At 43.5% G+C, this 16,102-nt stretch overlaps 1 protein-coding gene across 4 annotated transcripts in view; it reads left to right on the top strand.

Moving 5' to 3' along the window:
• The window catches only part of ARHGAP35 (Rho GTPase activating protein 35), a 103,626-nt gene that overhangs the window by 51,754 nt on the left and 35,770 nt on the right, over positions 1 to 16,102 (top strand). For all 4 annotated transcript variants that reach the window (XM_039510540.1, XM_039510543.1, XM_039510544.1 and 1 more), the window contains exon 3: positions 1,334 to 1,478. In XM_039510540.1, coding sequence (XP_039366474.1) covers positions 1,334 to 1,478 — 145 coding nt within the window. The remainder of the gene's footprint in view (positions 1 to 1,333; positions 1,479 to 16,102) is intronic.

The raw sequence follows: 16,102 nt of genomic DNA, 5'->3' as shown, positions 1-16,102 counted from the left end.
TCACGTGATACCTGTTCTAAATTTGCTGTTTGCTTTTATTGGCACAAACAAGATGCTGTGCCTGTTGCACAAAAATAAACGTTTCTCTCATTATTGCAAACTCAGTATTGTTCTAATGTGTCCATGTGTGTCACCACTGCTATGCAGGAGGAAGTTTTATAGAAACACAGACTAAACAGGAAGTGATCTGTTCCAGTGGGGTGGGGATATAGACAATGGGGTGTGTGTGTGTGTTTCTTGGAGTCACATGGCCCAGCATCTGGATAGCAGTGCTCTCTAGGGAGGTTTGTTCATGCAGCCATATACAGTTATTAGGCTTCTAGAATTACAGTTCTATGACATTGCAGGTCAGGAGTTTGAGTAAGAATAATCAGCTCACCAGGGCTCAAAATAAATCTGGACACCTGCTCTCATAAGTTATTTTTTGTCCAAACTAGAAACTGTATGGAAATTGAGCCACCACTGATTGATATTGTCCAACACTTCAACATCTGTGTCTTCTGCTAGATCTCCTACCATCTACCTCATCTGGAGAGAATGTTAATGCTTATTTTATGAATCAGTACCTATTGAAAAGTGTGTGACTAGCCAGCTTACCTACTGAAAAGTGTTTGACAAGCCAACTTTTATTCTTTAGCTGTACAAGCATTTCAAAAACAATTGCATTCACATAATGCCCAAAATAAGTTGCAGGAAGCTTCTTCACTCAACCAAAACCATCCTTTCTCAATCCACCTGCTTAAGAAAAAGACCGAATAAATGTGTGTGGGGGGGAGGGGGATGACAAAAAATTGATAGGGATGGAAAAAATTCCGATGGATAAAGGGCTTTTCATTGAGAGTGCCCTTCCTGTGGTCCACTGATCTATAAACCTATGGACAATAAACTCAGATAGCTCTGTTGAACTCAACTATTGCAGCATCACTCAAAGAATGGAGATAGTTTCATAGATAACTATAGCCCAAACGATAAAGATGGGAACTAGTAGTTTGACTGTATCTAGAAACTGGTTGGAAGCCTGTGCAGTTCTAGAGCACAGATGTAATGTGCTACGTACGCAGAACAACACTAAACAAATGGGCAGCCACAGTCTGAACTAGCGGAAGTTTCCAAGTGGTTTAGGGTATGTATACACTGCAATTAGATACCATTGCTGGCCTATGCCAGCTGACTAGGACTCACGGGGCTCAAGCTTATGGGGCTGTTTAATCGCAACCCATAGATATTTGGGCTTGGGCGTGACCCTCTCACCTCTCAGGGTCCTAGAGTTTATAATCCTATGTATTTTGTGGTATTTTTCTTGTTATTAATTCAAGGACATTTTCTTCTACAGAAACCAAAGCCAAAGCCTCGGCCGTCCATCACAAAGACTCCGTGGGAAAGTAATTATTTTGGGGTGCCTTTGTCCACTGTAGTGACTCCAGAAAAGCCTATTCCCATCTTTATCGAGCGATGTATTGAATACATTGAAGCAACAGGTAAGAATTTCTCTTGGGGCAAGCATCAATGAGTAAACGGTCTGCTGGGAGGTTGGTACAAAAGTCATATAGTTTGTTCGGAAGTCCAGGATCATATTACCCTTGATGGAGAGAGTTATGAAAATGTTTGTATGCATATGCCTTTTTACATATTGGAAGACTGGAATTACATTTTCCTTAAGCTTCCTGCATTTAACCCTTTAAGTAAGCCAGGTTGCACTACACTCTTTTGGAAATAAATGAAATAGGTATTATATTAGAATCTGTATTACAAGCAATCTGATAGGTTAAATTGAAATGATTGTCTTTACAATACAGTATTAGGCTGTGAGCTTGAATTCCCATTCCTTGCAATTTCAGCTTCCCTGATTTGTATAGGTAATTGACAAATCATTTGTATTTCATGAGATTAGAAAATGAGATAATTTGCTTTGTTGGGATAAAGCTGAACTTTATTTTGGTACCAGTGTGGGCTTGGGTTTGTGCCTCAATCATACTACACTGAACTTGCATGCAGATACTGTAGAACCGTGTACTTTGCTGTTTTGTGTCAACAAAAAATAGCTTCTTTAATTTCATTTTGTTTGGCAAATATATTAAGGTTTGTAATGCACTGAAGATGTAAAGAGCCATTCTTGTGATTTCAGAAGTTTGCCAAATACTAGCCACAGAACTAAATGTGATAGAGTAATATGAAAATACCACCCCCCCCCCCCATCAACAACGTCAAGGAGTGGTGTCCTAATGAGAAACCCAAACCCAACATCCCCAGTGTTGTCATTCTCTTCATGGCATTGACCCCTAACTTGATGTGTTTCATGTTGTGCGTGGCTAGGAAAATCTGATTATATACTGAGTTTAATTTTCTGTCTGGCTCCTGGAGAGAGAAGGATGAGGTGTTCTGTCTTCCCCCTTAGAGATCCAGAGTGGAAGGGCATCAGGAAGGTTGTGTCTTTTTTACTTTGTTCATCCTCTCCCTGGATCACACCCCTACTGTTGCTGCTGGTCCCTGCCTTATAGCATAGTGAAAATGACATTACTTTGGCCCACTTCACTCTGCTACTGTGAACTGCTGTGAGCAGCAGTGGCATAGATTAAGGGTATATCTGCACTACAGCTGCTGCAGTTGTGCTGCTGTAGCGCCATAGTGTAGACATTTCCTACATCAATGTACTTAACCCACCTCACTGTGAGGCAGTAGCTAGATTGACAGAAGAATCCTTCCATTGACCTAGTCGCATCTACACTGGAGGTTAAGTTGACCTAACAGTGGTGCTCAGGGCATGACATTTTTCACATCCCTGAGATATGTAGCTAGGTCAACCTAAGTTTTAGGTGCAGACTGAACCTCCGGCCTCTACTGTTCTTGGACTGTTATTCAGGGTGGTAGGTGGGGGATCAGTGAGAAGGGAGGAAGAGAAAACATTCACCTTTTACAGCTCTGAGTCTGCCATAGGCATAAGGAATGGCATGAGCTGCCAGTTAGCAACCTGTTGTCATGTCAGCTGAACACTGATGTGCGTGATAAAGAAGACAGAACAGTAGCGGGGCAGTAGTGGAAGGAACTATTGTTCAAGCATAACTTAAAATTGATTTAAAAATAACTCCTTTTCCCATCCTTCAGTATTAGTGAGTGTTCTTATTTGGCTTTTCCCTTCCCTGTGTTAATACAATAGGCCCTGAGATTATTCCTGATTCTAACACTTGATATTAAATTCTAGGGCTAGAGAGTTCCCATACCTAGTTCTAGTTCCATTTCTGGGGGAGTGACTTCTAAACCCTTCAACACTGCAGTAGGGCTGCATGGAAACATGCATTATTTTGGGCCTACTTGTAAATTTCCCTGTTTGCTTGTTCTGCACCTGAAGTGCGATGCAAGGATTTAATTTTGGAAGTTTGTTTAGTGGTTATAGATTATCCTTGAATTCTGCAGCTAGGGTTGAATTGTACTGAAAGTCATCAAAAGATTCATTTCTGCCATAACTTCTGTGTCAAAATTCCTTAAGTGGAAACGAATTCTAGATGCCCTAGCTATAGCTGGATGATTTACTTCATTCTGTTTGAAATACACTCTGTGTGTGTGTGTGTGTGTGTGTATTTTTGATCCTTTCCCCCGCCTCTTGTTTTTACGTGTTGCTTTCAAAGCCTTGATAACATTTGAGGTGGGAGGTGCTCTTAGTCTCTAGTAATGCAAATTCTTCTGCAGTAATAGCTATGCTCAAGATTACAGGCTTACAGTAATGTGTTAGTAGCCCAACACAGTCAGGCTGCAGATTACAGTCTCTTTACGTCTGGATTTATTCCCTCTAATCCAAGTGTAATCAGTAATGATTAAGTATCATTAAGTGTGGACGGACTGCCTCAGCCTGCTATTAACCCTGATAGCAACATCTGGAGTTGAGTGATGGCGTTAACACTCTCACTACTTGAAACTTCATGACAAGGGGGAAAATACACGGACTTTTAATCATTCAAGGTCTGGGTCAAATGAAGCCTAGACAACAATCCAACAAGTCAATTTTAAAGCGTGATATACTGACTTAGTTCCAATTAAATAACTATTCAGTGTAAGTCTGTATGCTATATTTGAAAATGCTTCTTTAGACAAATGCTTTCTTCTGTTTGATCTAGTTGTTAAACGCCAGCAAAGCTTTGCTGGGATGCTAAAGGAAGTAAATCTTTGGTGTCCTATCCCCACCTTCTCAAAAGTCATACAACAGGGTAATGTGTACAGACAAAATAAAGCTAGTGACGTGTATATTAGGTTTCAGACTTCATTTAAAATTGTCTCGAATATACAGAGCCTGCTTTTAGAACAGAGTTGTAGGTAGCACCCCTGTAGCTTTTACTGGTCCCTTCTATTATGCTGTTCTTTTGTTAAAGATCTTGGGGTTTGACGCAGTGTGTAGATGGAACTTAATATTCAGCTACCCTTCTGTATCCTCTTCGGACACTGAGTTTGTAATGCTCTGATGAACTGGGAGGTGAAGACCTGACATAGATATTGAAAATCCAGTTGCTGATATTTCATTTTCACTGATTTTTCTCCGGTAGGTTTGATTTATGAGTTTATCCCTTAATCCGTATTGGGCTTCAGAGTTGTCCTAATACCTAAACTACCTTCTCTGAAGAACAGCTTTTTGCTAGACACAATTGCATTTTGGTCCCCATCTGTTCTAATTTTTTTCACAGTGGTGATATGGCTCCTCAGACCTGTGTGGTATTTAAATCGTTGTCAGGATTCAGCTGTTGGAGTCTTTGCTTTGACCAATGGAAGATTTTCTCTTACTTGGTGATATGTCGGTTTAGCTTGAGTGAATTGCCATTTTCTCCTGAAGATCTTTGATCCTACAGCTGTGGCCTTGAATGGCCATTTTCTCTTGGGGGCTCTAAATTTTTCTACATATGTTTCAGCTTTGTTCCCTTATGGCTCAAATGAGGGAAGAAAGGGGACAGCATCTTTGTTGCTTTGATGGTATAATTCAGGCATTTGCAGCACTGGTGGCCAAGACATCTGTAAAGACACAATAATTTATTTTTCTAAACAGAGCTAAATTCACATAGTTGTGTTGCCTGCTGAACACCCAAAAGAGCAGGACATTCCTGAAGAGATTCTCCAGTCTGAAACCTGAAGTATTCTGCATGATCAGAATTTCCTAGGTTGCAGCTTATCTGTGTGTTTGTATGGGGGAACATCTTTTGTCATTGCAGTCCAGCTCCGTCCACTTAAAGTTCATGAGGGAAAAGATATTCTCTTCTTGAAACACGTTATAAAACATGCCTTCTGTCTGTGGCATGTACCTATTAATTCCCCTATCAGTGATACAAGTTCTAACATTTTTAATTTATTCACCATACCATATCTCTGACAGCTTGTTTATGCTGCAGAGAAATGCAGAAATTAAAAGGAAAAAATTACCTGTGGAGGAGTGGTCAGTCATTTCAGTTACAAATGATTGAGTTCTTTTGTTGTTTGTTGTTGTTGTTGTTCTTACTTTAGTATTGCAGTAGTGCCTACTAATTCCAAACAGCAATCAAGGTCCCACTGTGCTTGGCACTGTACACATGTATAACAGAGATGGTCCTTGTCCCCAAAAGCGTACAATGTAAGTCCTTTAGTGTAGACAGATTTTAAAAGTTGCTACACAATTTGCTTTGGCTTGGCTGAAAACTTGTTGTTTATCTTTCTGGGAAGAGGTAACTGCTCTTGACCTACCTGACTATTTTAATCTACCAGAGTAACTGAAAAACCCAGGCTCCATCTCTTCCCAGTCACCATACACCTGTGATCAGAGAGCTAAGTCAACACATTCAGACTAATGTTCATCACCTCCCCATCTGCCTTCTCTCCCCAGAATAGCAACTCAGTTCTGTTCTGTTTAGCGTCTTCTCTCCTTACCCCAGAGGCAGCTCAGTTCTCTTTGCTTCCATTCCATGTGGGCCCTCTCTTTCACCATTCCCTCTGATTGATGTCACTCATTCTGCCCCAGCCTCATCCATGGCCTCCTTTTTGGCAGGTAGGAAACCTGACACATTTATTTGCCCAGATATTACTTCTGCTTTTCCTGAGCTTCTGGGTACTGGTTTAGTTAAATTGCTGCAAGCTTGTGTGCACATGTTCTGGTTTCAATTTAAGAATGTCTACACAAAACAACTCTCAGGAATGGTGCAGGTAAACTTAGTCCTGCCTCAGTGCAGGGGGCTGGACTTGATGACCTTCATTTGTGATTCTAAACTTGCACTGTCTACACTCAAACTTACACTAGCAAACTAAATCAGTTAAAAAAACACACCTTCAGTTAAACTGGTGCAACCCTGTGTGTGTAGAGTAGAGTATTTTACTCCTTGGGTATGTTGGACTGGGTTTTTATGTGCACAGCTACACTGATGTATCAGAGTATAAATTGGTTTAATTTTTGTATATTTGCTTTAGGGGTAATCAATATGTCATATTTACTGGCAGTTACGGCTTATTTTCATGTGTGTTTAAATATGCACATTACTTTAATTGTAATGGAAGTTTCTTTTGGAAAAGCCAGTAGCTTTAATTTCCTGAATAGTGGTCTGAAGTTGGCTTGATATAAAAGGAAATGCCTTGCTTAAGGAGTTATACGTTCCCCGTTTGCTAATCATTTAATACACTGGAGGAATGGGTTATACTGTTCTCTCAACTGGCAGATCAAGCACGTGCAGTCAGTTGTCTCAGCACGTACAGACTCCTGTAGATGAGTCTGAGATTTTTTGACCATCAAAATACAAAGCCTGTTATCTGGTCTTTCTCCATGGGCTAACATGAACTAAGTGCGGTGCAGAGGCTTGTAAAAGGTCTCGAGTTGTAAAATTAAACATATGTACTTAAAGGGGAAGTTGGCTTTGCATGGTAAGAGATATAGTGGGGGTGAGTGGTGGCTAGTTAATCAGAACTCCACTAAATGATTGATAATTGCCGTATATACTTGATCATAAGCTGGTTTGTTTATAAGCCGACTCCTTCCCCCCCCCCCCCCCAGATGGATAAGTAAAAATAGAAATTTTTTATGACTCATTCATAAGCCGACCCTATAATTCAGGGGTCAGCAAACTTTGGCTCCCGGGCTATGAGGATAAGTCGCTGGGGGGCTTATGGTTGTTTGGGGCCGAGATGGTTTGTTTACCTTGAGTGTCTGCAGGCACAGAGGTAAACCTAAGTAAACAAAGTTTCCCAGCGTGCCAGCTGCTTGCCCTGGCAGGCCGGGACAGCAACTGGTGGGGAAATTTTTTTGGGGGGGAGAAGCTGGGGGTCAGGGGAGTAACCCTGTGACCACACTCTCCCCATCCCATCCCTTCCCACCTTATCTGGGGAGGGCCAGGGAAGGATGTCTCTGGCCTGGCTGGAGCTGCTCCGGCAGGCTGGGCAGCACGGCAACAGCCTGCTCCAGCGGGTCAGACTGGGCGGCGCAGCCGCAGCATGTTCCAGCGGGCTGGGTCGGGCAGCACGGCTGCAGCGTGCTCCGGCAGGCCAGACTGGGCAGCGCGGCCACAGCCAGCTCGGGGGGGGGGGCGAGCGGCATGGCTGCAGCCTGTCAGCCCAGGAGCTGCAGCTGCTTCAGGGGCTGGGGGGAGAGCAGTGTGGCCAGAAGTGGAAAGACTCTGGCCTGCCTCTTCTCTTCTGGCTGTGCTGCCTCTCCTTGCTCCCTCTGTTGGGGGGAGGGGCTGTGTCCCACCGCTCCCTCTCTATACTCATTCATAAGCCGACCCCCTGCTCTGGTGCTTCCCTTTTTTACGAAAAAAGTTTGACTTATGAATGAGTATATACGGTATCTCAATATCAGGTCTCATAAATGTGTTCTAATATGTGAAGGGAGGACAACCCCAAGTTCTTGGTTTTCTGAGAAATATGGCAGTGAGCTTGTATTAACTGTATGTAACTAGTTCTCACCAAACTCAGAAGACCCCAAAAGGTATAGTTCTCTTTCCCCTGTTTATACCTCTCTTTGTGGTATGTACAAAAACATGCAGTAGTCATTGATTTACTAACCATCAAAGATTTGTTCCAAAGAATATTCTCTTGTATAGAGTTGATAGGAAGGGCCCTTAATGTTTTGGTAAGAGTTTGGAAAGGTGATTCTTTGTTCTGCTTGAATTAGCCAAAAGTGAGGGTGAAGGCCAATAGGTTGTTGCTAGTAGAGGTCCAGGGCTGCATGAGGAAGGCAAGCGGGGAGTAAATGGTGTAGGGGGTTGGTAATAGGATATAGTCTTTCCCCTCTGGGTCACTAGTTCAAATCAAACCAGTATCAGTAGGGACTGAAAGTTAGCATCTGACAGCTGTTCATTGGCCTGTCTGAAAGGAGCTTTGGTGGTCCTAGAAAACAGAGTATCTATCCCCTTTTGTGAATGAGTGCTGCAGTCGAAACTGACAAATAGCCACTAACTAACATTATTTGGACTCAAAACAGGTGGGGTTTTGTTTTTGTTTTTGTTTTTTAAAACTGAAGTCAACATTCACAAGAGGCATCAGAGAGAAGTTCTGAACATTAATACAGATCTTTTAAGCCTAAACAATTGGACAGTGTTGATTTTTTTTGAACTAAACATGGTATTCTGCTAGCAGATTAGTGCTTACAATAGAGAGAGAAATATCTTAGTGCTTCACAAGTATTTTTAAGGTTCTAATTGCTGTGCTAGCTTTTTATCTTAAAGCCGTCTTTGCTTCAGCAGCCTAAAGATGAATAAAATGCAAAGTGGTGTAGTAGTTTTTGTTCCTAATATCATGCCAAAGGTTCTGAATGCTGATTCTTGTACTTACATTTTGCACGTCTTCTTTTGGCTGCTGCCAAAACATAAATTATTTTCTTTTGAACATGTAACTAAAGTGTAATATTCCGCAAGTAGTAGTATTTTCGGGCATAGAACATCCAGCAGTTTTGTAATACAATCCTGTCGAGCTTCCGTTTTGGCAGAAGTAATCCTGTTCTAGAATTTAGGACTACCTTCAGATTAACTCTAATCTCTGGCTGTTGCATTCTGGTAGAACTGCATAATATAAGGCCATTTTTCTCTGGAACACTTTGAGTGTAACTTCTGTTTATACTATTCAGTGGGAAGGAAGAGCTTTGAATGAGACCTTTTTCAGAATAGGGACTATAAAATTCTTCCTTCAGGAATGTTGGAATATAGCAATAGGAAGCCAGATCATGTTCCTGCTATCATTGTACTATGCTTCCTTATGAATAGATTGCTTCTTATATACGCTTGCTCTTTTCTCTGAGCCTTTTGAGTAATCCATTTGCAGCCATTCTGTGTGAGAGATTGGTTTGTACTCTGAAATGGCCGGAGCGTAGAAAACAGTCCTCTAAAATTCTGTCTGCAGACATTTTTAATATTGTGAAAACACAATAGTCTGTCCCTCACAATAGAAAAACCTTTTTCTTTAGTGTACTAATGAGATGTTAGGCTTTCAGTCTGTCAGTGGAAATCACACCATCAGATAGAGCAAGTTCGTTGGCGTAGCTGAAATGAGGTATCCCATTAGCACCGCTTGCTGTAGCACCAGCGGGTCAGGGAAGGTTTAACCACCAGTTAACGCACACATCCACTTCTCAGAATCCCGCACAAAGGAAATTGGCTGACAAGGATCTACATTTCATGGCCGCTGCCTAACCTTAGTAGGTAGTTCCATGCCTTGCATGAACATCTGACTTCCTTGGCAAAAGGAGAGATGAGTATCTTCAGTTAGAGCTGTTGCATATATTGCAGCATTGGTGTTAGAAAAACTATCTGTAATGACGTCCACCCTAGCATGGATTTGCAAAACACTTTTCACAACTATTAGAACTTCCACATTACCTTTCTAGGAATCAGTTCAGATGTACTATGTGAAGCATGGAATCATGCTTACGCTGTGCTGCACTGTAATAGACACAGAGGTGTGTGTATCTACTTGTTGGTTTAGATCTTTGTTATATTAGATTACCTGGTATGGCTTTACTAATACAGTTCCACAGCAAGCTCTGAAGCCCTGTTCACACTGCAACTAAACCAGCTTAAGCTAAAATGTCCATTGTTGCTGTCTCAGGCTATTTCTCTAGCAGGGTTTGAACACAGGTGCAAAATTTTTTTTATTAAAAAAAAAAATTGTGAGATTACATGATCCTGTCATGTTGACCATTCAGTGATAAATCATGTGTTTTTTCTTGTAGCATGTTCAAAGTTCATAATGCATCAGAGCTGCAACTAGTCCTCACTGGGTCCTCCCCCTGTGTTACAAATAGCTAGCGGAATGATTTTACGTGCAAGGCTGCTTCTATCAGATGAATGCACCTGCTTTACATCTTTAGCTATAATGTATTCAGACAGTACTGTATAAATAGCTATCAGGGCAAGGTTTTTGTTAGTGCATCTGTAGCTCATTCTGCCCCAGTGGGATGAATAATACTCTGCAGTTAGCAGTCAGAATTCTCCCTCAAATAATGGAGTATTGTTAATCTTTTTCTTAATTTGGTAGATCAGTTAGAGGCTGAGAGCCCTTTGGGCAGACCAAGTACTGGTTGGTTGGTTGTGTTGATGGTGTGCAGTGCCCTTTGTCATGTTGCTGACACCCTTTATGATGGATATGCTGAGAGTGCAGGTCTAACCTGCTCCAAAACAGGCAGAATCAGCACGTACAATAGATCTCTAGCTGGTGTGTTAGAAGAGGGATTTTGTTCTGTATCTGAAGTGGAATTGCAGTGATCAGCCATTGATAATCTCCAAAGTGAAACCTAAATGGTGTCACCTCACCTGAAGATGCTTTAAATCAGTGGGGTTGACAATTGATTTGTTTGTTTTTGTTTTTTTGGGGGTTTTTTTGCTATGAAAATCTGTTCATTTGTTTTACCTTTCATGGTATAACACTAAACGCCATTTGAAAGATTTGAAGGGTATTTCTCTGGCACTGATTTGGCAGGGATTTGAGAACATAAATATATATATTTTATATTGGACATTATGATGTATGTTTCCAGCAGGTCTTGAATTCATTCTCCTGGTGATCACATGCTTCTGTTTTGATTAACTCTTTAGCATGAGCAAGGGGAATCCATGTTTTATCAGTTTCTAGTGTAATTGAAGGTTTTGTGGGTTTTTTTTGTTTGAGGGCTCATAACTTTTTCATCAGTGTTTGCTCTGAGTTTTAACTTCATGTACAAGAGCCTTTTCCTAGAGGAGCCTTAATCTGCATAGTAGAGGCAAAATAATTGTAATGAGGAAAATAGTTAGCAAGTTAGCCAAAAGGGAGAAAAAACTTGTGAATTTAGGGAGGTAGGAAGGCCAAGGGTTCAATTCTGTTAATGTTTGGCAACTTACTTGGCCACTCTGTGCCTTTATTAGCTCAGCTTTAACACTGTTTGTTTAACCAAAAAAACCCAAAAAACAAAAAACAAACAAAAAAAACCACAGAAAGCAAAACAAAACCCTAGAACTTAATTGAAAACCAGAAGTAATGCAGTTAGCTCTGGTATCCTGGAAGGTAGGCCGTATTGCTTTTTTTAATCTAACAGCCATGAGCTCTTGACAAATGAAACTGCATTATGTTGGTTTCTCTCTGTCAAAAGCCTAAATCCAATTCACTAGTTACAAGCTTGCCCTGTGTATGTGTTGATCCTCCAAACTTCACTCTTCATCAGTTCATCTCTGCAGCATTAATAATTGAAGTAATGTGACTAACTGCGGAAGTTCAAACAGAATATAGATTCTTTTTATCCCTTATAGCAATGGTGGGTGAAACTGGATAATATCTGTGAACTATTTTAATATTTAATTTTAGCCAGGTTGATCTTGATGTCTTAAAATAAATCCCTGCATGTTTGTCCCCCCCTAGGAAAACTAGTCTGTGAACCTTGGATCTAAAACTGAAGATCAGATTTTCTAAGTGAAGTAACTTCTCTTTTACCTACAGTAAAAAAGAGTAAAGCTTCCAAGTTGCTTGCTATGTGGGCTAAAGTAATCACTTCTGCATACTCTCTCGCCATCCCAAGTCCTGCATAAGGGTGATACTGTCTGGAGTTTCACCTTGTAGTATTTCACATGTGGCATTCAATGATTACTTGTTGAAACAATTAATTTCCCAGTGGTTAGCTCAATGTTTAATAACCTAAAGGTCTTAGCAGCAGTGCTGCTGATGTAGCTTTGATATTTTTAAATACAAGAGGTCCTTGTGGGGGAGGGAATATCAGTAGATGTTCTTGTTAGTGCAACATTGCAAGAGGGTGAATCTTCAGCATAACTCCCTGGATGAAAGATCCATCAGCATTACCTATATCTAAAGGAAAAACTGCCTCAAGCTATAGCATTGGGACTAGAGAGAGATGAAGAGTATCTCCATTACCTGGAAATATTCTTTCAGGGAAGACATTAAAACCTGCAGCTGTGGATTCATGGCTGCGTTAGATCAGATTGTATGCGTCATTGAAAGTTCACATGTCAGCCTCAGCTCTTTGGTTGCAATTGAAAGCTCTAAATAAAAACGGACTTTTGATTTTGTATGGATGGTTGTGACCTCCACCACTGTTTGCTAGGCTGACTGAATAAATGAGCAGAGTGCTTTGTGTGGAAGAACACATTTAAATTTTAACATTTAATTTGTGATGGTATCGTCAGGAAGGCAACTTCTTGTTAGATCAAGAGACCTTTAGAAAACAGATTCTCAGTGATTATTCTGGGAGACATATGTATTTTATGATAAGCAGAACTGCAGAAAAATGTCTTTCAAAAGTGGGGAATCTTATACAAATTCCAAAGAAATATATTTTATGTTATCCTAGCCCTGATGACTGTTTATTGCTGGATGTGACAAAGTGGGAATTTTCTGTAATATTTTTATTACACCTGTGTATGCCTCAGTTTCCCTTATCTTTTGCATGTTACCGGGAGAGAGAGAGGCCAGGACTGTTTGCTCTCAGAGCAGGCTGGGAGACATAGATACGAAGTTACTTAGCTCTCTGAGCCTGAATGGGTTGTTAAAAAGGACAGGCCGAGGCTGACCCTATATCAGTGGAAAATCTAAGATGGCAAATCCAGTCACCAGGACATTGATGCCTAACAACCAAGGACCAAGAGAAAGATGGAGTTCCCCACCTTTCAGCAGAAAAGCTGAGCAAAATCTCCTAGCTTGAGAATAAAAGACCAGGGAAGATGTGAGGTGGGGTAAAAGAGTTGCCTGCTACAGCGAGTCATGGGCTCTCACTTAGGAACTGACAAGGAGGTGAGATGGAGAGAGATGGACTATGAACATGAGGGTTTCACTACAGCTTGGCTGGGGGCTCTCGGCTAACCAGAATGGTCTAGGCCTTAAACTTCATTTCTCTATGCTAACATGAGGACTTCCTATGTTGTGTGCCAGTTGACTAATAAACCCTACTGTTTTGACAATACCATTTGAGTGTCACTGCAAATGCTTGGTGAGGTGCATTGATCCCTGAAGAATGTATAAGTCTCCACCACGAGTATGTCTCAGGTGGACTTACTGAACAGAGCTCCTGGTGTGAAGCAGGAGTGCTGAAACAGCAGAGATCAGCCTCAGGAGACAATGAGGCCATGTGGCCTATCCTGTAGGAAGAGAGAATCCCCTTGGGGGTTTGGCATACTGAAGGGGTTCCTCTAAGAGACTGTTCCAGAGCTGGGGGCGTAGCACTGATACTGTGGATCCGTGACCTTGTTGTCTTAAAGATAGTCTCCACTTTGAGACCCAGCTGGTCACATCTCATCCTCTATGCTTTGATTTGCATTTGCAGGTAGGTTTCAGCATTAGATAATTGATTCATATTTAGCCAAGCAGATGTGGCATGTGTTAGTGCAGTATTTCTAGTCTCTAAAGCTCACTTCTCCCTTCCTTTCCCCAGGTGTAGGTGGAATTTTGGAATTTGTCCTTACATGTTGTAATACCTGTGTGGGGAATGAGACTGTTATAACTTCAGAGCCATATCTTTTCCGGTTATTGTCCTTGCAAGCTCATTGGGGCTTTGTCTGTCTATAAGGTACCATGTGCATTTATACCACTACTGAAATGTCATCCCTCTCCACCTTTTTATTTTCCTCTTGGGAGCCTGTATTTTGTACTGTAGTAAGGAGGAGTGAGATCCTTATAAACATAACAAATCTTTTCTGTTGGAGTCCATGACTTCTCTTCCTTCGTGGGTTGAGAGTACCATGGTTCTGGTACTAGAAGGGGTACTTACAACAGCATATATTTATTTATAACGTAGGAAGCAGAGAGTTGTTTTAGATAAAATTCACCTAAAATTTATGACTTTAACAGCTGTTTGGTGCCTTATTGTCGTATTTTAATAGGTGGAATGAAATAAACACAGACAGGTATCAGGGACTGGATTATTTTTTGCTGAATGGTAAACTTGTGCCTGGCAATATCAACATGGAGGAAGATGTAGTTCAGGGGTCTCAAACATGCGGCCCGCGGAGCTCTTCCCTGCGGCCCGCGGAGCTCCCCAGGGCCGCCCAGAGGGGGGGGCAAAAGGGGCAATTTGCCCCGGGCCCCGGGCTCCGCAGGGGCCCCCAAGAGAAAAGCGGAGGCTCCCGCCTCTGCCCCTCTCCTGGAGCCTCAGCGCATCAAGCGCCGAGTCTCCGCCGGCGCCTCTGAGCCCCACTCCACTCAGAGCCGCGTGGGGAGGGGGCGGGGCTGGGAGCTCCAACGGGGCCTGCGCCCCGCCCCGCTCAGAGTCGCGTGGGGAGGGGGCGGGGCTGGGAGCTCCAACGGGGCCTGAGCCCCGCTCAGAGTCGCGTGGGAGGGGCGGGGCTGGGTGCTCAGCGGGGCCTGAGCCCGCCCGCTCAGAGTCGCGTGGGGAGGGGCGGGCAGCTGCCTCCGCTCGGCGTGGAGCTCACAGCCCCGCCCCCTCACCACGCGGCTCTGAGCGGGACGAAGCTCAGGCCTCGCCGGAGACGCGCTCGGGTAATGGGGGGGGGGGGAAGCGGGAGCCGCCAAAGACCCCGGGCCCCCGGAATCCTCTGGGCGGCCCTGAGCTCCCAGTTACTTCCTGTCACCGCCAAACTCCCCTCACCCCGCCCCTCCCGAGTTATTTTCTGTTACTAAGCTCCCGCGCTGCTCCCCAATGTTTGGGGCCGGGTCTCTCCCCTGGCCCCACCTGCCACCCCCATGCACCTCCCCCCAGCGTCTCCCGGCCCCCACTTGCTGCCCCCTCACCGCCCGGGAGCCTGCCTGGGAGCTCACGCTGACTCCACTCCTCTGCTATGCCAGCTTCCGGCATCACCTGCTGCCGCAGGGTTCTAGAGCCCCCCCTTCACTAGGGCCAGGGCAGGCTGCCCTTCCCCTGCCCTTCTGCCCTAGACCTGAGACAGAGACAGGGCAGGGCGGGCCTCATGGAAGGGGTGGATTGGGGGTGGGGCCAGGGGCAGCAAGGGGGCGTGTCAGTGATGCGGCCCTCGGGCCAATGCACTAGTCCTCATGCGGCCCTCGGGGTCATTTGAGTTTGAGACCCCTGATGTAGTTCCTGCCCCAAGGAGTTTATAACTTACTTTATTAACTAAGGGCTTGGCTACACTTGCAAGTTGCAGCGCTGGTAGAGGCTTTCCAGCGCTGCAATTACACCCCGTCCACACCTGCAGGGCACAACCAGCGCTGCAACTCCCGGGCTGCAGCGCTGGCTGTACACCTGGCCAGGTTGGGGTGTAGCGATTGCAGCGCTGGTGATCCAGCGCTGCTCATCAAGTGTGGACACACACCAGCGCTTTTATTGGCCTCCGGGGAATAAGGAGATATCCCAGAATGCTTTTAACTAAAATTACTCCCTTTGTTTTGTTATGCAGCCTGTCTTTGTTTTGTTGTGAACCTCCGGAGCTCCGTTTCTACCGGAGCTGCTTATCAGCTCCTGTTTGCTGTGATCAATCTGTGAACAATCAAATGAGATCCTCCTCCCTGTTGTGAACAGCTCTGTGGAGCTCCTCCGTTGCCGCTGCTGCTAAAAAACAAACATAGCTCCTGTTTGCTGTGATCATCTGTACCTGGCTGTAAACAATCAAATGAGAGGCAGGCAGGGAAACAGCGGGGAGTCGTGCAGGCTGTTTGCAATTAAGAGTTAAGACTAAGGGGTCAGAAAAATGTTCTGATTTTTCAAGTCAGGAAGCTAAACACACAG

The sequence above is a fragment of the Mauremys reevesii genome, linkage group 22 (assembly GCF_016161935.1).
Source record: "Mauremys reevesii isolate NIE-2019 linkage group 22, ASM1616193v1, whole genome shotgun sequence".
Taxonomy (NCBI): domain Eukaryota; kingdom Metazoa; phylum Chordata; order Testudines; family Geoemydidae; genus Mauremys; species Mauremys reevesii.
This window is presented reverse-complemented; position numbering and strand designations above follow the sequence as displayed.